The 23,202-nt window shown below is 40.3% G+C and overlaps 1 protein-coding gene across 3 annotated transcripts in view; it reads left to right on the top strand.

The window, feature by feature from the left end:
* Positions 1–23,202, top strand: part of TENM2 (teneurin transmembrane protein 2) — a 1,054,259-nt gene that overhangs the window by 794,762 nt on the left and 236,295 nt on the right. For all 3 annotated transcript variants that reach the window (XM_070739470.1, XM_070739471.1, XM_070739472.1), the window contains one exon: positions 5,542–5,664. In XM_070739470.1, coding sequence (XP_070595571.1) covers positions 5,542–5,664 — 123 coding nt within the window. The remainder of the gene's footprint in view (positions 1–5,541; positions 5,665–23,202) is intronic.

Raw genomic sequence — 23,202 nt, 5'->3', positions numbered from 1 at the left:
TAATGTTTTTGACAATTACTGTAGTTCTAAAAATTAATTTAAGGAAAAAAGATGTTTATAACAAAATCTTTCAGACATTTTATTCTGTAGATCTTTTGGTTGGCTTCAAGCATCCAAACAGTTGCACAGTTGGAAACTAGATTAATAGGACAAAGCTATGTAATATAAAAGCATCCTAAAGCTATTCAGAAGGCATGCGGATGGGTGAATATACTAAAGGAGTCTGCTGATGCTTAAAGGTTCTTGAGTCTTCAGAGGCAGCCAAGAGAAGTGACTTCTAAACAGATGTCAGGATTCATAGGTCAAACAGACAAGACCGATTTTACTAGTTAGCTTCCAGACTCCAAAACTGATCTCCTGTCAGTTTTATTAAACACACACAAAAGTTTGAAAAATAACAGCATTCATTTACTTCAGTCCTAATGCTCAACAAAATATCTTAGCCATTTAGCAGCAATATATTGAGCAATATTTCACCATTAAAACATGCTTTATATAATCTGCAATTACTTATAACTCCAATTATGTCCCCACCCCCTTTGGTGCCTCATTAGTTACTTTTAGAAAGATGTTTTGAACTCTTCATGTTAAACTGTTGTGTTTATAAACTTATTGGGAACTCTTATTTCTATATTTATCTTTCTTATATCCTTTTGGTGGCATTCAGAGCGGCCCCACCCCCATGATTTTAGTCCATAGCCTTGATATTAATTTTTATTGCAAGACCTTACTGTTTAAACATGATATATTCTATTTGCAGTCCTACTGCAGTTTTTAATTACTTTATAGGCTTTATATGTTTCAATGCTATTACTGAAGTAGATGCAATTTTTCCAGATTGTATTTTATGTTTGCCTATAATCGAAATACCGATTTGATTGAACTGTTTCATTTTGTTATCCATAAAAATAAAAAATCTAGTGTCTGCTGAAGCTCTTGGATAATGACAGATTTATCACTTTTCCTTTGAGATGATAAGTGTGTAATTTCTGCTCTTGTTATATGCTGACAGAGCTGATCCTTAATAGGATAGGGGTGGGTGGGAAGGATCAGCTCTTGGTAACCATCTCTGTCAACACAACATGTAGCTGGCTAGTTTGTTTACACAAGCAGATGTGTATGTTACTCCACATATTTCATTTAATACTTATTGATTGTCTGTTCATCCTTGACCAGGCACTTTTGTGTGAGAACAGTTTAGTGATGCCCCACAAAGCTCCAGTGACCTCTCTATGTGAAAGGACATGATCTCTTGCCTCCTAAGGAGCTCCCTTTATTATTGTTTAGTGCCTCTACATTTATGTGGCTAGTCAACAGCAAGAGCTGCTGAAATGAATTTCACTTTGACTACCTTATCATGGTCTATTTGATTTCCCCCTCCTTTTTCCAGCACGGGGTAGTAGCTGTTTTTATTGACCGATTAGCTTACTCCAACATTATTAGGAAATTTCATCAGGTAGCCATTTTGCCACTGTGGTACAGTGTTCCCTCGATTTTTGCGGGTTCAAACTTTGTGAAAAGTCTATACCACGGTTTTTCAAAAATATTAATTAAAAAATATTTCGCAGGTTTTTTCCCTATACCACGGTTTTTCCCGCCCGATGACATCATATGTCATCGCCAAATATTCATCTGCCTTTAATAAATATTTTTTTAAATAAACTTTAATAAATAAACATGGTGAGTAATAATCTAAATGGTTGCTAAGGAAATGGGAAATTGTAATTTAGGAGTTTAAAGTGTTAAGGGAAGGCTTGTGACACTGTTCATAGCCAAAAATAGTGTATTTACTTCCGCATCTCTACTTCGCGGAAATTCAACTTTCGCGGGCGGTCTCGGAACGCATCCCTTGCAAAAATCGAGGGAACACTGTATTCATATTTTTGAAAATGACTGACTGTCCTAGACAGGATGGAAGGTAAAGATGTCAGGCCTGGACTGGTTTCACTACTCTGTGCGCAGCTGGTCTTTTATCCTGACCCCCTAAGACCTGCTATTCCATTCTCTCTTGAGGAGGTCTTCTCAGTGATCATGAATTATGTTCCTCCTGAACTTAGGCATAAATACCATTGAAGGTGAGGCCTCCAAATTTATTTTACTTGTGAGCTCTGCCACATTTAATTCAAAGATTCTAGAGGCACTCCTCTGAAAAATTAGCCCATTGTGTTTCTGCTTTCCGGTCCACAATTATTTGATCTGCAAGACATAAATGTGAATTTTAATAAAACTATTTAGTATGTAATTGGTTACAACAAAGTGGTGGTGGTGACGACAATATGATTTTAAATGATGATGGCTCTTGTGAAGTACTTGCAAGCTCAGTACGTGGCCTTAATAATTCAAAGACCATCTAATTACAATGGAGACAATAATTCTGACTTTAATTGTGCATCTAAATAATGAGGCATTGAATCTCAAGCTGTACGTTTTGATATGCTGGAGGGTCAGTTCTTAGTTCTGTGAGTTTCCAAGCATAAAATATCAGACAGTTCTCAGGGATCCAGGCTAGATTTGTGCAAAATGCAGCTATGTGAGCAGTCATGGGCTTGCCCAGACATGCGCATATTTCTCCAACACTCTGCGGTCTGCATTGGTTGCCAATTGGTTTCTGGACTCAATTCAAAATGTTGGTTATGACCTATAAAGCCCTACATTGCATCGGGCCGGAATACCTGCGAAACCGCCTTCTGCTGCATGAATCCCAGCGACCGGTTAGGTCCCACAGAGGCGGCCTTTTCCAGGTCCTGTCAATTAGACAATGTCATTTGGTGGGACCTAGGGAAGAGCCTTCTCTGTGGAGGCCCTGGCCCTCTGGAATCAGCTCCCCCCAGGGATTTGTACTGCCCCTATTTTCCTTGCCTTCCATAAAAGCTTACAGACCTATCTGTGCCGCCAGGCTTGGGGCCATTAGACCCTCGTCCCCTGGCCGACAAATATAGTACGTTTTGCGGTGTGAATGGGAATGAATAATTAAAATGTTAGTAGAGTTTTAAAGTTTTTTTCTAGTGAAATTTATTGGATTTTTAGATTTGTACATTGTATATTGTTTTCTATATTGTGAGCCGCCCCGAATCCTCGGAGAGGGGCGGCATACAAATCTAATCAATCAGTCAGTCAGTCAGTAAGTAAAGCAGAGAGACTTATTTAACTTCTCAGGCTCACCTCTTTCCTATTTAAGTGCTTCCCTCTAGTCTAGGCACCTGGGAGCAGATATTACAAATATTGGCTCCTGCTATTCCATTAAGTATATCTGAGAGCTGTACCACCCAGTTACCATTTTTATTTCTAATTCGCCTTGCAATATTATTCTGCTACTTCTACTATTCATGTATCCTTGTTCATTTGAGCCGGTTTGGTTTAATGGTTAAGGCACCAGGTTGGAAAATAGGAGACTGTGAGTTCTTGTCCTGACTTAGGCATGGAAGCCAGCTGGTTGACTTTGTCTCCTCTAGCTTGCCAGTGAGTGGGTATAAAAACTAAAAGTAAGCTGATACTTCACTCATATCATTTCCATTCCTTCTTTAGATTTTCCAGTAAAAGGAAAAGAAAATAGCTATTTATGCAGCAGCCAGCCTTCAGAGCAACTGAACAACCAACAAATAAATAAATAATGTTGCGAAGGCATACTTGTTTGCCATGGTTGTACCTTGGTTTCAGGGGGAGTAGTAATGCAGAAGAGCAGAAAGATAGGAAGTTCACCAATAGGAAACAACCCACGTTGTATCTCTGGGGGAAACACTGGAAAACTGTCTCCAGAGTATTTTTTGAAGCAAAGATTCAGCTTATATTGAAAAAATCTGTGCAAGCCTGATATCATCGCAGAATATGGGTGGTACACCAATCCAGTTTGGGACAAGATTACATGTGAAAGAAGCCAGAAAAGGAGCACTTAGCAAGGGAATTCCATAGTAATTTTTGCATCCCAGAATATGATCATATTATTACTATAGAATTTATCTTGTATTCCCTGCTCAAGTTTATCAATCATAGGGTATTTGCCAAGACGTCTATCTTTATGTATGTATGTACATACATACATACAAGTAATCTCATTTGTGGTTTTCTATAAGCAGCTTTCTGGATTTAAATAAACAACACAGTAAATAAAAAAGCAAAATGACATCTAGACAAACCGCTTTAAGCAGAAAAGGAAAGAAAAGTTGCAATTGCAATTTAAGTTGAAATCAAAGGAAGTTCTAAATATGAGGTGTCATGAGTAGTGATAGGCGAACTGAACCCACACAATTCGGGTCCGTACCGAATTTTGCGGTGTTCGGTATGCCAAATACGAACCCAAAATTTTTCCAAACTTCGGGCAAAGTTCGGGGTTGTGTTCGTCGTTCGGAGCTTTGATGCCCCTGGAATCTCTTCGTGGGAGGGATTCCCCAGCTCCTTCAAAGGGAGGTCTTCACGTAAAAATAAACATTGTTATTTTTACGAAAAAGGACACTGCAGCGGTGCTGCAAGCAAAGGGCGGTCCTTTCACGTAAAAATAAACATGTAAAGAAAGGAGAAAGGGAGGAAAGAGAGAGAGAGAGGGAGAGAGAAAGAGAGAGAGAGAGAGAGAGAGAGAGAGAGAGATGGTAGGAAAGAAAACAGACAGACAGAAAGAAAGGAAAGAAAGAAAGAAGGATGGATGGATAGAAGGAATACAGAAAAAGAAAGGAAGGAGGGAAAATAAAGAAAGGAAGAAGGAAGAAAGGAAGGAAAAATAAGAAGGAAGGAAGAATAAGAAGGAAGGAAGAAAGAAAGAAAGAAAGGAAGAAAGAAAGACTTATGACCACTATTGAGCCCAAAATTTTGGTTGCTAAGCAAGAGTGTTGTTAAGTGAATTTTACCACATTCTACAAGTTGGCCATGTCCACCCAGTCACCTGACCACCAAGCCACGGCCACTTGAAAGAAGTGGGTGGGTAGTGAGGATGACTTTGTAGCACCAAGGGGCAGTAGACTGAAAAAGTTTGGGAACCACTGGTCTGTGCTATGCAAATAATGTCTTCATCTGTAACAGAAACATAATTTACCATCCCTAACAAAATAGTACAGACTCTTTTTTAACTACTTTTTAAACTACTACTGCCTTTTAAGGGTTTCTTATCTGCACTCCATATCTCCTGCTCTGTTCTGTGCGCTATTGTTTGGTGCAAAAAACCATTCTCCCTGCAGGAAAAGGAAGCACATTCCCTGAGGTCCTGCACCCCCTAGCATCGCTCCATGCCCCCCCAGGGGGGGGGCACTATTGAGAAATACTGTTGGTACACCAAAAGAAAAAAACAATTGTTCTAAATAAATTCTTCCTAGCAGGCAATTAAGGAAAGATGCAATTAATTTATGCTATAATAAGAAATTTACACATTTGTATATGTGTTGTCTAATGTTTTTTTTTTACTGTTTGTGTGGTAATTCAAGAAATGTAAAGTATGTGTGTGAGTGTCTCTGTGTCTGAAAGGAGATGCCCATTTAAATAGGTTACCTTTTCCCTCTCAACTTCAACAATAAATACCTTATATGTTTATTTTTCCTGGCTTTCTGTGTCTTGCAGCAATGCATATGCTTGGGCTAAATTGGCAGCTACAACCAGCAGATGGACACACCTTTAACAATGGAATAAGGACAGGCTTGCCAGGTTCTGATGATGTAGCAACCATGCCATCTGGAGGTAAAGGTGAGGACGCAGCTGTATCTTTTCCTCTTGAAAAATCTCTGAAACCTAAAATCAATTGCCCCTGTGTTCCAACTTAAATTTAAAATAATTACATTTTATTGGAGCACATTAAAAATAGAAACCTAATCATTTGAAGGATTTGATTGCAACAGTTCTTGGTTTTGAAGTTTTCCTGGTTGAGTAGTTTTTTTGAGGGCTACAACCTTGCTTAATTTTAACAGTTTGGAAAAAAGCCTTATTTTGAATACTATCTTCTGACAAGGAAATTCAGAGGATCTTTTCACATTCATCAAGACCAGTTACCTAGTGGTTGGGCCTAGTAGTTAAAACTCCAAGGTAGAAGTTAGGAGTTCTAGTCCTATTTTAGACATGAAAGATTTGACCAGTCCTTCGCTTAACTTGAAACATTAGGTTTGAGTGGCCATCTAATTAGTCAATTCCTATCTCAACTAATAGATCAACATTTGGTTGATTTTAAAAACACTGCACTTTTGGGACAGAGGTTTCATTCACAGTGACCAAGGCTTAAGATCAGTGTTGGATTCTAAATTAGATTGCCACTGCTTTGTGCACACACGAGCATGTGCATACAACACTTCTGTGCATACGCAGAAGTTTCTGCACATGTGCAGAAGTGTCCTGGGCAAATGGGTGGAGTCTCCTGCTTCCACTGCTACCGGTTCTAAGAAATGATCCGAACTGGGACCAACCCACTACTGCTAAAGATATTAGAGTCTTTTTTAGATGGGAAGGAAAAAGAGAAGAAACAAATATTCAGCAAAGATGTGGATTCCAGACCTTATGAATATAAATAATTCTCTCATTTCACTAAGTAATAAATCCTTGGGAAAGTATTATAGTGGAATCCATATGCTTCACTTGTGCAGTAGTAAAAAAACCCAACAACAACCTGGGTCCCAAAAGTGAACGCATGGTGGCAAAAGGAAGTGTGAAATTGCTGATTTTTTTCTTCTTGTTTCAATTTATTTAAGGCTAATATTACCAGGATAGCAATTTTTAAGATGGCTTCTATCAAACTTTAGCCTCATCAGCTATTTCAGAATTTACTTTCTTTGGCTGGGCAAAATGACCTGCCATAACTGACAGAACCCAGGAGGAGGAAGTGCCCAGAAATTAGTTTTGTAAAAATAATAATATGAAATCACACCCTAGAAATAGGTGCACTGCAATAAAGCTGATTTTTGCAGAATGCCATATAGAATGGAACAATCCAGTTAGGTGTGCACATTGAGCTATGAACTATCACATTGAAAAACAGTAAATTAAAAACAGTATATATGAACAAATATAATATGTAAATGTATGTGTGTTTGTGTGTTTGTGTGTGTGTGTATGCAGGGGTAGGTTCTACCTTATCTTACTGCTGGTTCACTTTCTTCCATGCTGCATGGTCATGCCTCGTGGTTGCATATATGCTTTGCGTGTGCGCGCACATGAACAAAAAAAACCAATCGAACACCCCCCCCCCCCGAAAACAAGATAGTGATGCATTCACAGTGCTGTAAACTTGGCTTCTGCACATGTGCAGAAGGAAAAAAATCCCGAAAAAAATCCCTCCCCTTTTAAGAAATTCCCCTACACAAAATGATGCTGCCCATGGACCGGCACCAACCAAACCAGTTTTGTGACATCACCAGCAGTTTGCTACTGGTTTGGATGAACTGGTCTGAACCAGGAGGAACCCACCTCTCTATGCATGTATGTATCTTTAAGTAGGCTAGAAAGCTGATTCACTGTAGAATTACAGCCATAATATTTCTTGAGTAAATTATCTATTACCCCTTGGGATTGGTGGGAAACACGAATTATATCTGGCAATACTCAGGAGAGAGACGATTTTTGCTATGGGACTTGCTCATCATTTCTCAGGAGGTGAGAATGTCCCATGTTTGGAAGCTCCTGAGAATACCTGAAACTGTAGCTATGCCAACAGGCTTGGGAATCTCAGGGAAACACAAATGATTTGAGAGAGCTATGAGTTGAGTATATAACACCGAAGATACTCTTAGTTCTTTTTAAACAAGATTGATGTTGTATAATAGAATGTTTCAATGTTTGTTTTATTATTTGTTTTCATTGTACATCACCCAGAATATATATATTATATTATATATATTTATATTTATTAGATTTGTATGCCGCCCCTCTCCGAAGACTCGGGGCTGCTCACAACATAACAATAACACAATGCATTACAAATCCAATAGAAAAATTTAAAACCAATTAAAAACATTAATAACATAACCAATATTATAATAAAATCCCCACTACACAACCATACACATTCAACCCAGTCCATCATACAATAGAGGTCGAAAACATAACAAAGGGGGGGTAATTATCCCCACCCTTGGCGACAAAGGTGGATCTTCAGCATTTTATGGAAGGCGAGAAGGGTGGGGGCTGTTTGAATTTCTGGAGGGAGTTGATTCCAGAGGGCCGGGGCTGTCACAGAGAAGGGCCCCGCCAGCCAATATTATTTAGTCAATGGGACCTGGAGAAGGCCAACTCTGTGGGACCTAATCGGTCGCTGGGATTCGTGCAGCAGAAGGCGTTCCTGAAGGTATTCTGGTCCGATGCCATGAAGGGCTTTATAGGTCATAACCAACACTTTGAATTGTGACCAGAAATTGATCGGCAACCAATGCAGACTGCGGAGTGTTGCTCGTGATTGCTCTCGCGGCCGCATTCTGCCCGATCTGAAGTTTCCGAACACTTTTCAGAGGTAGCTCCATGTAGAGAGTGTTGCAGTAGTCAAACCTCAAGATGATGAGGGCATGAGTGATTGTGAGCAGTGACTCCCTGTCCAAATAGGGCCACAACTGGTGCACCAGGCGAACCTGGGCAAACACCCTCCTTGCCACAGCTGAAAGATGATGTTCCAATGTTAGCTGTGGATCGAGGAGGATGCCCAAGTTGCGGACCCTCTCTGAGGGGGTCAATAATTCCCCCCCCCAGGGTAATGGACGGACAGATGAAATTGTCCTTGGGAGGCAAAACCCACAGCCACTCCGTCTTGTCAGGGTTGAGTTTGAGCCTGTTGATACCAATCCAGGCCCTAACAGCCTCCAGGCACCGACACATTTCTTCCTTTTCTTCCTTTTCCACTGCTTCACCGACTGGACATGGGGTAGAGATATATAACTGGGTATCGTCAGCATACTGATGATACCTCATCCCATGCCCTTGGATGATCTCACCCAGTGGTTGCATGTAAATATTAAATAGCAGGAGGGAAACGACTGACCCCTGAGGCACCCCGCAAGGGAGCAACCTAGAGGTCGACCTCTTACTCCCCACTAACACCACTAACAGAATCATGTTCTGTTGGATGTTTGCAGGGGTGGGTTTGGACCAGTTCGCCCAAACCAGTAGCAACCACTGGTGATATCACAACGACATCACTGACCTGGTTCGGTCAGTGCCTGTCTGTGGGCACCATCATCGGGGGGAGGGGGGAGCGTTGAATTATTATTATTATTATTTTTAAACCAGTTCTGTATGTGCAGAAGCCGAGTTTTTTGCACTGCACTGGAAGGAAGCAAACTGGCAATGGAGTAAGCATACTTGGTCCCTTCACAGGATCACTTTTCTTCACACCCGAGAAAGATCAAAAGGTACAGAGCTGTCTAAAGGTAAGAAAATGAACCACTGAAGGAAGTAGCCCCCAAAGCTGCTGGCAGCGCAGCCACCACCACTCCCTGCAGCTTGGCGCTGCAAGCAGAAGTGGTCGTCAGCTGTTGTGAAGAAGCGGCAGCTCTCCACTGTCTGTTGCTGTCCCTTCACTGTTTTTGCTGGGAAACTTCATGCAGCACAGCAAAATGTAGGAGCCATGAGCTGTGCTTTCCTCCAGGTCTCATCTGGAAAGCTCTGTGCAGAGAGAAGCACCTGTTTCCCCTCTGCTGCTCTAAACACTTAGAAAAAAGCACAGTACATGGCTGCTGCATTTTGCTGTGTTGCACTAAATGATTTCCCATAAAGAGCAACTAAGGAGAGAAACAGTCACTGACCTGGAGAATACATGGACTGGAGCAGCTCTGTGTATTCTCCACTGGCTGTTTCTTCCCTTCATTGTGCAGCACAGTGAAATGTAGCAGCCATGAGCTGTGCTTTCCTTAAGTCTCATCCGGAAAGATCTGGCTAGGGAGGGGTGCCTCCATCTGCCAGCTCATGTCAATGGACTCAGCTGCATCCCAGACAATTCAAGGAACAGCAGGGAGCCTCCCATGTGTTGCACACCCTTCTCAGCCTTTGCCCATGCCCCTGCAGTGCCAGCATCTCCTAAAGCCATTGGGACCGCGACAGGGATGGAGGGAGCCCAGTAAACTGTGTGTCCGAAAATGGCATGGGATAGTGCAGGTGAAGGTTTGGAGAAATACACGGGAGCCTTTTACCTAAGGTCCTGCGGATGTACACTTTCTTCCTTTTCCCATTGCCGCTGCTCTGGTGTGAGAGAGAGAAAGAAAGAGAGAGAGGAAGAAAGGATGTATGTGAGGGTGAGAGAAAGAGAGAGAAAGCGAGAAGGAAAGAAAAAGAGGAAGAAAGAGGAAGCATGTATGTTTGTTAGAGAGAAAGGAGAGGAAGAGAGAAAGGAAGAAAGAGGAAAAGTTTGTGTATGTGAGTGTTAGAGAGACAGAGAAAAAGAAAGAGAGAGAAAGAGAAAAAAGAAAGAAAGAGGGAAGACAGAGACAAGAAAGAGAGAAAAGAAAGGAAGAAAGAGAAAGAAAAAGGAAAGGAGAGGAGAGAAAAAACAAGAAGAGGAAGGAAGCACCACAAACCCTGCTACTTGACATGGCTTCAGAAGACACTTTGAAACAGCACAGCAATTTGGAAGATATCTCAGAGGTCATCTAGTGCAACCCTGCTTCAGCAGGAAACCTTACATTGTCTGGATTATTTTGGTGCGTCTAATAGAGGGGGAAATTGCCAGAAAGAAGGAGTTTACTAGGACAAGGCTGACATGCAGAGGAAGGCAGAGATAGTCTTTGACCTATGACCACAAATGAGCCCAAAATTTTGGCTGCTAAGCAAGAACATTGTTAATTGAGTTGCACCACATTTTACTCAATCCATGACATTTCCTGGTTCTAACAGTGATGTGCAAGCTGAAGAAGAATTTATATCTGAAGGCATGTGTAATTATTATTATTATTATTATTATTATTATTATTATTATTATTATTTATTAAATTTGCATGCCGCCCCTCTCCAAAGACTGTAATGTTCTAACGTACAGAGGTTATGGTTAAATGTCTGGCAGAAAGTGGATTCTGGGTCTGTTTTTCCAAATGTAGTAAGTGAAGTCGAATGTGTAGTTTTAGAAGAGCTTTCTCTCTCTGTCTCTCTCTCTCTCTCTGTCTCTCTGTCTCTCTCTGTCTCTCTCTCTCTCTCTCTGTACATACACATACAGTATATATAGTAGATAATGGTACCTTTTTTATGCCGGTGTGTAATATGTACATACATATATGGCATATATACATAAGATTAAATAGTATATTTTGGATCTTTAGTAATAGACAAGGAAATTGTATCTCATTGAGGCCTTTAAAGTGAGGAGAGGCCAGGCATCCTAACCCTAAACCTTGATATGAGTAACGTCAAGTTGGCCACACTCACTCAGTCGCATGACCATGCAGTCACATGATCACCCAGCAATCCCCACCCAGTCACATGATTGAAAAGCCACTCCCACCAATCACATGACCACAAAGCCACACTCACAAGCACATGACCACCAAGCCATGTCCACAAAATAAACCACACCCATAGAGTGGCAGTAAAAACTTTGGAACCTCTCTCTGGATGTGTGGCTATATATAAGTAAGAAATAAACAAGCAAACTTTGGGGAGAGGGAAAATATCTCATATAGGAAAGAAATTTTTCATTACATTGTGTTTGCATTTCTCTGCATAACCTAAGAAGTTCTGGTTAGAAAAAAATGTTGATACACCTATAAGAAGCAGAGAAGAAAATACAAAGAACCAACAAGACTGACCTTTATTTTAATTGATGGTTCACATCTTACTGTGGTTTACAGTCTTGACAAATCTTGCCACTACTATCTCTATGCAGATATCTGTAAAAAATTAAGGAGTAGTTTCTAAATGTGGTTCCCAAGTTTGAAAAGGTTAAAACTACAGGTCCACAAATAACCGAAATAGAATAATCACGAGGAAGAGCACATATTTTAAAAAATATAATTAAAGCTCATTTTTAGGTTAATTATTTTAAAATGATTATTTTTAAAATATCTTTTTTTGTTGTGGTGGTTTCTGTAAATCCATAAGTAGCTTCATAAATGGATCAGATGACAGCAGGCAACATACATTGGCAATATCCACAGGAAATCTTTCTAGTTCACAGTTTTGGTGCCAAGATCACTTAATTTCTAAAAATGTCCAGCATTTCACACATATCATCTTCCTAAACACTGTTAACATGTTATCTTCAATTTATGTTGAAAATAATCCGAAAGGTATTATAAAACATAAATGTAAATAGAATAGAATAGAATTCTTTATTAGCCAAGTGGGATTGGAGACACAGAGAATTTATCTCTGATGCAAATGCTCTTTGTTTATGTAAGATGTAAAATGTACAGATGTAAGATGCAAGCATCTAGAGCCATGATGGTGAAACTATGGCAAGTGCACCATAAGTGGCACACAGAGCCCTCTCTGTGGACATGACAGCCATTTTCCCAGGCCAGCTCTACCATGTATGTGTGTGTGCTTCCCACCACCCAGCTGATCATCAGGTCTCTGCCGCAAGATCTCTGGGGGCAAGGCGCATGCGTGGGGGTTGGTCGCATTACATTTTGGGGGTTTGGGCATGTGTACGCACCCCCTGTTTGGGCACATATACGCATCCCTGCACCCTGTTTTGGCTTTAAATGTCACATCTAACCATGGTTTATTTTATTTAAAATTTTATAAATAAACTGGATTCATATTATGTACTAATCTATAATCAAATCGACATTATGGCACCCACAACAAGCTATTCCACTGGTTGGTCTCCCCATTAGGAAATTTCTCCTTAGTTCTAGGTTGCTTCTTTTCTTGGTTAGTTTTCATCCATTCTTTCTTGGCTTGCCTTTTGGAAAATAGTTTAATATTCTCGTAGGAGCTCCTGAAATATTGGAATACTGCTATCATATCTCCTCTAGTCATAGACATAGACTAGACAATCAGTTCCTACAATAATTCTTCATATGCTTTAACCTCCAGCTCCCTAATCATACTTGTTGCTCTTTCCTGCGCTCTTTCTGGAGTCTCAACAACTTTTTCTGTTGTTATGACCAGAACTGGATGCAGTATTACAAATGTGGTATTACTAAGGCTTTGTAAAACTGTATAAGGACTTCACATGATCTTGATTCTATCCCCGTAATAACTGCAGCCTAGGATTGAATTGGCTTTTGGAGGGGTGTCTGCCACACACTGTTGGCTCATATCTAAGTGCTTGTCCATTAGGTCTCCAAGATCCCTCTGACAGTTACTGGCATTAAGCCAGGTTTCACCTGTACAGCTGATTTTTCTTGCCCAAGTGTAAAACCTTATTTTTATTTACATTGAATTTCATTTTGTTAGCTAGGGCCCAATGTTCAAGATTAGCATACTCTGTACTTACTGCCGAAGTTTCTGAAATCTTTCTGACAATAATAAACCTTTAAAAGAATCTGTAAAAAGTGTATTATGGATATTGAGAACATATTATATGGAGGCATATATAATTTTTAAGTCTCACTTGGTAACCTACTTTATTTATTCTTGATGGTCTACAGATGTGTACATATCAACCTGCAGGATTTTCAGCTAATAATCTTAGTGATTATGGAACTCAGAGCTACATATGTAAGACATTCAGGTTGAGAAGGCTGTGCTTGTTTAGAAAATAGATTTAAATGCTTTCAATAAATATTAATAATTTGGCCTTAATTTCCAGGAAGAATTTTTGCTACTGTCTTTTTTTTAGTTTGATATTGCAAGATATGTTATGTCAGATAGTTTATTTATTTTGTTCACCACAATTGTGTCTTGATGACTATAATATAATATTCTCTGTGTTCTAATATTTTTTTCCAAAACAAAGAGACCTTATTTTTATGAAGAAAGTCAAGTGTTATCTCTAATAGGGCAGTGCTAGTTTCTGATTACAGCTCGTTGATTGCAATTAATTAATTTGATTGTCTTTGCAATCTAATTATTCCTAGCAATGTATTTTGCACCAGATAAAACTGAATAGATAAAATTAGTCTGTTGTTACCAACTTCTTTTTATTTTTTACAAGTGTATGCCTTTGTGGGTTTTTTCCCCATACTTATTTATAGTAAACATGTTGTTTTTTATCTTCATAGCAATACCACTATAATCAGAATCTCTTGGATTCAGCAAGTAAGAAATCAGTATGTTGTTCAAGAAAAAGAGACATGGGGGATTGGGAAGGTTATTGTGGGGGGGAAAGGTTAAAATAATAAGAGGTGAATGTCATCAAAACAATATTACCTTAGAGAACAAGGATGAGGAGACAGTAGCTAGAGAGGAAACCAGAGGCAGAGGAGAAAAAGATTGCCCTGCTTTGATTCTTTTTGGTATAAGGAGTCTCCAAACTTAGCAATGTTAAGACTTGGGGACTTCAACTCCCAGAATTCCTCAGACGGCCAGCCACAGTCTTAAAGTTACTATGTTTGGAGAGCCATGGTACAAGAGAAAGGTAGGCTTTCAATATTCAATTATGCTCTACAACAACAGAGTGAAATAGGACTTGTGGAGTTTGTTTTCTGTGCATTCTTATCTCGAATGGCTAATAAGAGATAAATTAAGAGTTAAGTCTGTGTGTGAAATACCATTGTAAGCCTACAAAATATCTATAAAGATTCATAGGATGGTTTAGAGTTAAGTCTGTATGAAATACCATTGTAAGCCTACAAAATATCTATAAAGATTCATTCCTTGTTGCATCCTTGGTTCTGTTCCACAATGACTAAATTAGTTGGCCTGACTTATGTTGGTGTGGCCTATACTGCATGATAAAAAAAAATGCAAAGAGGAAGATACCAATGAAGGCCTTGGGCCTCTTCCCCTCTCAATTTAGTCTGGCATGCATAGGAAATGGATGCCAGATAATAACAATAATCTGTACAAGGTAAATAACAATTGTCTAAAAGGAATACTAGAGATCCTTTTTTTACTTACACGTGGCTAAATACATGTTTGAGTTCAAATGTTTCCCCAGATAGGAAGAAATACACATTCCAAAACTCCTTTATATAGTTCTATGAAAACAAAATGACAACTGCAAAGTGCCTTTAGTAAAGCAACCTTCAAGTAACTTGTAGCATTTTGAAATTGTGCCACAAGAATATTATATGAAAGTACTGAGCTTCCCTTTTTATTTGGAGCCTTTCATTTTTTGCTTTTAGCTATTTTGGAATGTCATTGACATATCCTCAGCCTCTGTATGCTGATGAAGCCAGTTGGAAGTTTGAGAGTGTTTCAAGTAGCATATGTTATGAAGATCTGATCTGGCATAAAACTAGGGAAAGGGGAGAGAATTAGGCTTAAAACATAATTAGCAAAGAGGAAAGTTAGTAAGGCTAAAGGAGAATTGACCTTCCAATTAATCTAGTTATAGTGAAAGGTGATGTCCAGTCCTTCATTAGGCATGAGAGCTGGCTGGGTGAACTTGGACCAGTATTTTCTTTTGAGACCAACCTACCTCACAGAATTGCTAGTGTGGAAAAAACTAAAGGCATGGTAAAGATAATAGGTAGGTAGGTAGGTAGGTAGGTAGCAGCAATGAGCTACAAGCCAGAACGCTAAATTGTGCTCGCAGCGGCGGCTTGTAAGGGCTTGCAGGGCCAACGCGATTTTGCTTCTGCACCTGTGGAGGTAGCAAAATCGCATACGGAGCCACAGGTGCACCTTTGTTTTGGCATGCGCGGAAGCAAAAAACCTCACCAAAACACGGACACACCTGCGGCTCCGTGTGCAATTTTGCTATTTCCACAGGTGCAGAAGCAAAATCACGCTGGCCCCGCAAGCACTTATGAGCCGCTGCAGCAAGTGCAATTTAGCGTTCCGGCTTGTAGCCCACTGCAGGTATGTATGTATGTATGTATGTATGTAGGTAGGTAGGTAGGTAGGTAGGTAAGTAGATAGACCGACAGACAGACAGACAGACAGACAGACAGACAGACAGATAATGAGAGAGATTCCGAGAAACTAATTTAGGGATGATTAAAAGGATGGCAAGAATTTTACTAAGGTCTAGAAAGGCTTTTTCTACCTATTGTAAATGCAAATATCTAGTTTCATTCCAAATAGGGGTTTTTTTTGTTTTGTTTTGGTGTTCCTTATGGAGAACATTTCCGTTTAAAACAGAAAGAACTGTCTACCTAGGGAGAAAGGTTAGTAATGTGCAGTGTTTTTCTTATACAACTAGAGAAAGGATAGAACTGATGGCAGAAGATGCAAAGCTGAACTATGTAGTAAAAACTACAGAGAAGTTAATAGTGGGCTAAGGCTGCCCATCCCAGCACTGAAACTTCTATATAGACTAGGTTATCAGTTGAAATAGATTGATTTTCAAATCATCCCATTTTTAGCATGGGTGCTTATTGATATGCAGGTGCAGGCCTTCTTCAAAAACCTCACTAGTTGCTCACTCCCACTTATATGACTCATCCAGAAAACTGTGCTAATTTAAAGAGAGAAAGAACTATACAGTACTGCTAAATCATCACATTTAGGAAACTGAAATTTATTTACATTACCGGTGATTAAACGTATATGTTTCCCCCCACAAATATTTCCTATTTACTTAGCAATGTTAGAGATGCAGTGATTAATCATTTGCAACACCTGCAGTGCCTATTTTGAGATGTCATGATTCAAGGATATCATCTCCAGAAGCTTCAACCATTATATTTCTTGCTGTGCTTCAGGGTCTTTGCATTCTATGAACAGAATGTAACTTTTATCCAACTAGGTCTATCAAATATTAATGTCATTTACATTATATAAAACTATTCTATTTCTTCCTGTGTAGCCCCCATTGTGTACTGTAATGTAATGTTGGGGGGGGGGGGGAAGAAATTACTACAAAGTAAACAAGCTGGTAAAAGTCAGCAGAAATTCTAGGACTCTTGGCTCAACATGGATTGGGTTATTTGCTTAGTTTGAACCTGGAACAGTTTGCTATGGATAGATAAGAATCTTTATCATGTACAATGGTACCTCTACCTACAAACACCTGTTTGTTTGTTTGTTTGTTTGTTTGTTTGTTGGTTGGTTGGTTGGTTGGTTGGTTGGTTGGTTGGATTTGTATGCTGCCAGCTCTCCAAGGACTAGGGGTGGCTCACAACATATATATAAAAACATAGTATAACATCTGATCCAATTAATATAATTAAAAATCTTTAAAAATCCTAAAACACTTTAAAACATTCATTATCATTCACTCGATAAGTCACACTAGAAAGTACCTCTACTTACGAACTTTTCTAGATAAGAACCGGGTGTTCAATATTTTTTTTGCCTCTTGTCAAGAACCATTTTCCTCTTACAAATCCAAGCCCCCAAAACTGTAACTGGAAAAGGCAGGGAAAGGCCTCTGTGGGACCTCTCTAGGAATCTCCTGGGAGGAAACAAGGCTGGAAAAGGCAGGGAGAAACCTCTGTGGGGCCTCTACAAAAAAGGATATTGAAACTCTAGAGAAAGTACAGAAAAGAGTAACTAAAATGATAAGGAGACTGGAAACCAAGACATACGAAGAGAGATTGCTAGAACTGGGCATGGATAGTTTAGCAAAAAGGAGGGCCAAAGGTGACATGATATCAGGATACAGATATTTGAGGGTTGCCACAGAAGGAGAGGGTCACACTATTTTCCAGGGCACCAGAGGGCCAGACTAGGAGCAACAGACGGAAACTGACCAAGGAGAGATTCAACCTGAAAATAAGGAGGAACTTTCTGACAGTGAGAGCGATCAACCAGTGCAACAGCCTGCCAGCAGAGGTTGTGAATGCCCCATCACTTGACACATTCAAAAGGAAATTCTGGAACCGCCTGCTACCGCACGAATCCCAGCGACCGATAAGGTCCCACAGAGTTGGCCTTCTCCGGGTCCCGTCGACTAACCAATGTCGTTTGGTGGGCCCCAGGGGAAGAGCCTTCTCTGTGGTGGCCCTGGCCCTCTGGAATCAACTCCACCCACAGATTAGAACTGCTCCCACCCTCCTTGTCTTTCGTAAACTACTCAAGACCCACCTATACCACCAGGCATAGGGGATTTGAGACATCTTTCCCCCAGGCTCCTTATAATTTATGTTTGGTATGTATGTGTTGTCTGGTTTTAATATGATAGGGTTTTAGTTATTTCTTTTAATATTAGATTTGTGCCATTATAATATTGTTTTCATCATTGTTGTGAGCCGCCCCGAGTCTTTGGAGAGGGGCGGCATACAAATCTAATAAATTATTATTAAAAAAAAAATTGGACTGCTATCTGGTTGGGGTGATGTAGGGTTTCCTGCTTGAGCAGGGGTTTAGACTTGATGACCTGCAAGGTCCCTTTCAACTCTAATTAATTAATTAATTAATTAATTAATTAATAATTAATATTCCATTTGCACAACAGCATGTGAAATTGACTGTCAATCAGTGTTGCTTCCTAAGTGGACAGTTTGATTTCACAGAAGTTTGATTTACTTGAAGTTATATTCTGTTTTTTAAGTGTTCCCTTTATTTTTTTGAGCAGTGTTTATTAAAAACAATTCCCATTCAGTAGTAAAACAAATTAAAGATAAAATTAAAATTAGGCAAGTTTCATCTGATTAGGTCATGCTCTACCTGTGAATATTCCACAACCAATTGATTCAACTTGCAGAATTCCACAACATTTTAGAGTAATTTAGCAAGTTTGGATTATAATTTTTTATGCATTGTGTAAATTGTAGAGAGAAACTTCCTCCCACAATGTCAGTCCTATGTATATGCAATTTAAATAATTTTAATACTTTAAACATCTGGAATTTGTTGCAGTATTTTGTAATCAAATCAAAAGAAACTGAAAGATAGAATCTAAGAAAGTGATTGAGTAGTGAAACATTGAGGAGATAGTTCCATAACTTTCATATGTGAAAATAACTGCAATAATCCTACTTTCTACAATAGAGAAAAATTACAATAGAGAAAAATCAGCAGAGCCATACCAAGTGTGATTAGTAGAATTTATTGACAGCCCCAAACTGTATCATGTAGGGCAGAGGTCCCCAACCTTTTTTGCACCAGGGACCGGCTTTAAGCTAGACCAGTTTTCCATGGCCCGGTGGGGGGGGGGGGGAGCTAGCTGTCAGCGGCGCCGTAAAAGGGGCGATCAAGAGAGGAATGGGTGAATGAATGGACGGAGGGTGGGAAGGAAGGAAGGAAAGAGGGAAGGGACAGGAACAAAAGAAGGGTGCAAAGGAAGCAAGGAAAGGTGTGAAAGGGGAGAGTAAGAGAGGAAGGAGTGAAAGAAGGGAATGAGGGAGGAAGGAAGGGAGGAAGGAAAAGGAAAGCAAGAAATGGAGGGAGGAAAGGAAGGAAAGAAAGAAAGAAAGAAAGAAAGAAAGAAAGGGGGAAGGGACAGGAACAGAGGAAGGAAGCAAGGAAACTTATGAAAGGGGAGAGTAAGGGAAGAAGGTAGGAAGGAGAAAGAAAAGAAGAAATAGAGGAAGGGAAGGTAAAAGAGAGAAAGAAAAAGAGCAAGAAAGAAAGCAAGAAAGAGAAAGAAAGAAAGGCAACTTCAAAGAAAGGCTCACTGAGCATCTCTCACTCTCTCTCTCTTTCTATCCCTCTTTCTTTCTTTCTCTTCCTTTCTCTCTCTCCTCTTCCTTTATCTCCTCTCTCTCCCTCTCTCTTTCTCTCCCCCTCTCTCCCCCTTTCCCTCTCTCCCTCTCTTGCTATCTCTCCCCCCCTCTCCCTCTCTCTTTCTCCCTCTCCCTCTCTTTCTCTCTCTCCCCCCTCTCTCTTTCTCTCTCTCTCCCCCTCTTTCTCTCTCTTCTTCTCACTTTCTCTCTCTTGTTTTCTTTCTGTCTCTTTTGCTTTCTCTCTCTCTCACTCTTTCTTGTTTTCTTTCTCACGCTCTTTCTCTCTCTTGTTCTCTCTCTTGCTATCTCTTTCTCTCCCCCCCCCTTTCTCACTCTCTCTTTCTCACTTTCTCTCTATCTTGCTGTCTGTTGCTCTCACTCACTCTCGTTCTCTCTCCATTCTTCTCAGCGATGACGCGCGCACGCCCTGCCCGCCTCACCTTTGCAAGAGCACTTTCGCCCCGGGCTCTCAGCAAGGGGGTTTGGAGGAGAGGCGGGGCCGGCGAAGGTGATATTGAATGTCGGGGGAGAACGGGCGGCTGCAAGCGCTCCCTATCCCCCTGCTAGCCCACTCGGAATATTCAAAATAAGAAAAGCCTTCGCCGGCAAAGGTTTTTCTTATTTTGAATATTCCGAGTGGGCTAGCAGGGAGATAGGGAGCGCGTGCAAATACCCGTTCTCCCCCGACATTCAATATCACCTTCGCCGGCCTCCGCTGAGGAAAGCCTTTGCCGGCATCTCGTTGTCAAGGAGGCGCAGCGGCGGGCGGAGAGAGGGAAGGAGGGGGGGGGGCAGCGGCGTCCCTCCTGGCCTTGGCGGGCCGCCCAACCCTCCCCACCTCCTGCAAACGCGGCGGGCGGCGGGGGGGAGAGCGAGGAGCCGGTTCCGGCGGGCGCGGGGCTTGGCTGGCTGGCGGGGGGAGCGCCGCTGGTGATGCGGAAAGGCCGAGGGGGCCCTGGCGCCGCGGACCGGCTGAAAAGCTCCAACGGCCCGGTCCCGGTCCGCGGACCGGCGGTTGGGGACCTCTGATGTAGGGCATGAACTGAGTTAGACAATATACAATAGTCTATTGACTACTGTCTAATAGGCAATAAAGTACAAGTCTGCAGAGACATTCTAAAGTTTCAGATAATCCCTGTGTTAACTGTACTTCATCAGGAAGAAATGTAGAATCTTGAAAAATACTCAATATTCACTTTTATTTACTAGAGATAAAATAAATCATGCAGAATAATCACTAATGGTAATTTATTTACTGAAGATATCAGTCACCCTCCGCTTTCCCTCTTTACCTGCTTACTTTGGCTGTCATAGTAACGGAGGGAGGGAGGGGGTCAGTTAATTGGGAGGGGGCAGTGTACTGGTGAGTGCCCTATTGGAAGTTTCAAATATTGCTAGGGAGGAATTTTCTCATCACTGCCTGCCTGGTACAGCTAGGCATCATGGACTTGTTTACAGCCTGCTCAGGATCAATGGCTTCGGCGACCCAGATGTGGAAGACCAAACTGTCACACATCCACCTGACATTTGGGCCATGGGGATTGGATGGATGGACTGGGTGGGTGTCACTTGGGACGGTTTGGGGTTACTTTGTATATGCATCTTATGTGCCTTTTGCTTCAGAACTTGTTTTCCTTTTGTTGCTATCACTTCTTGTCTAGAAAAAGTACTCATCTCAAACAAATGGAGTTGGGGTTTTTTTTTTTCTTTCCTGGACTTTGAATGGAAACACACCTGACACTAACTTTTGTTAAATTTTGTCATGTCTCAGGTAAGAGCTCAACTCCTAATTATTTCACAAGAGGAACCATATTTCAGATGTTGAATTTTGCTAATTTTCAAAATCGATTTTGATCAATGCTGCTTTGTATCCCTATGCATGTCTCTATTCCAATAAATGTTGTTTTAAAACAACATTTGTTCCCAGTTAATGCTGTATGTGTAATCATTCATATTTCATCCAACTCTCTTATAAGGAATATAATTTAAATATTACTTTAAAAGTGCTAAATTTATCATCACTAATAAGGAAATTTTTTAACTTAATTCATATAATTAGCCTATTCTTTAAAAATATTTCCATGCAGATTGATAAATACACATCTACAACTGGGTGATAACTATCTCCAACACAGCTTCCAACATGTTGTGTTTATAACTGTATCTTAAAGGCGGTTCTAAGGTTCCCCCCTAGAAGTAACACTTTTTTCATACTCCATGCTAAGTTCTTCAGAGAACTTCTTATTAACTCCACTGCAGGGTAGTTCATGCTCATGAAATATGCAGATAACGAAATTGAAAACAAACTTGATTAATTTTGCAAATCCTACTTACTGCATTGAAGATATATATTGTTTTTGTTGGGTCTCTTAGGATACTCTCATTTATCTGTACTCTGAACAGAAAGTTGGAATATAAACTAAAATAATCACCATTACCATCAAATGTATTAGCAGTATTTCCACTTGAATGAGTTAGGATCCACATACATTTGGATAGCAGTTAGAACACTGCTTCCAATCACTAATTTAAATACAGCATATGCCTGTTGTTTTCTCCCTCACATTAAAAATATTATGATACCTGCTTAAAGAAATATCTATTGATGAAGCATAAAAACCAATTCGTTACTGAAGAAGGTATGGGAAAGGAAGATCATCTATTTGTGGTCAGCTCTCAGTTAACAAGCACAATTATAAGTGGGGTTACTAAGCATTTAGCAATGCAGTTCAACAAGAGAAAGGTACAAAGAGAAGAGTGGAAAGACTAGAGAACTATAGCTATTCTGAGGAATCTTCTGAATATTTGCTGATTGCAAGGGATGTGTCTTGAGAATTGCTGATTACCTTTTGTGGGTGATTAAGTGACTGCTTTCTGCTGAGCAGGCAGAGGTTGCCACATAGACAATAGAAGGAATATAAAGCAGCTAGCTTCCTTGAAACAAATTCTGGGTGATGAAAGATAGCTTATAGGACTTTGGCAGATTAGTTTAAGGGAATCCCTAACATCTCTCTTCCCGGATAGTGGGTAGTGACAGAACCAAGAAAGAAAAAGACATCTACTATTGGTGCCTAAGAAACAGAAAATGAATGGTCAAAGTCCATTACCTGAATATTTGCGGAATGTTGATGTTCCTTCCAGAAAAAAAATCATATGTGTGTGTGTATGTATATGTAAATGTATGTATGTATGTACACACACACATGTAACATATTTTTGCTGATAATGAAAAGGAAGGTGATTTGACAGGAAAAAAAATATACCATATTTTTCCTCCCCCAAATAGGCTGATAATTAGGGTGCGTCTTATACACTGAACGTAGCTTTTTTTCCCCCAGCCCTAAATAGCTGCTAACAATCTTCCCGGCTCTTTCATTGCAGCCTCTTTCATTGTTTCTCTCTGTGAAGAATGCTTTCCAAGCCCTAAGTCTTTGCAAGGTTTATTACTCTAACTTACTCTGAGCAAGTTTCTTTCTAGCCCTAACCAGGTGCTAACGATGTTCCCAGCTTTTACAGCTTGCAAGCTCCTTCATTGTTAATCTCTGCCAAGATTGTATTCCAAAACCTGTCTTTGTGGGGGGGGGGGTGTTCATTTACTTGCTCCAGATATTTCTTTCCAGCCCTAGCCAGGTGCTATTAATGTACCCAAGCTCTTTCTTAT

The sequence above is a fragment of the Erythrolamprus reginae genome, chromosome 2 (genome assembly GCF_031021105.1).
Source record: "Erythrolamprus reginae isolate rEryReg1 chromosome 2, rEryReg1.hap1, whole genome shotgun sequence".
Taxonomy (NCBI): domain Eukaryota; kingdom Metazoa; phylum Chordata; class Lepidosauria; order Squamata; family Dipsadidae; genus Erythrolamprus; species Erythrolamprus reginae.
This window is presented reverse-complemented; position numbering and strand designations above follow the sequence as displayed.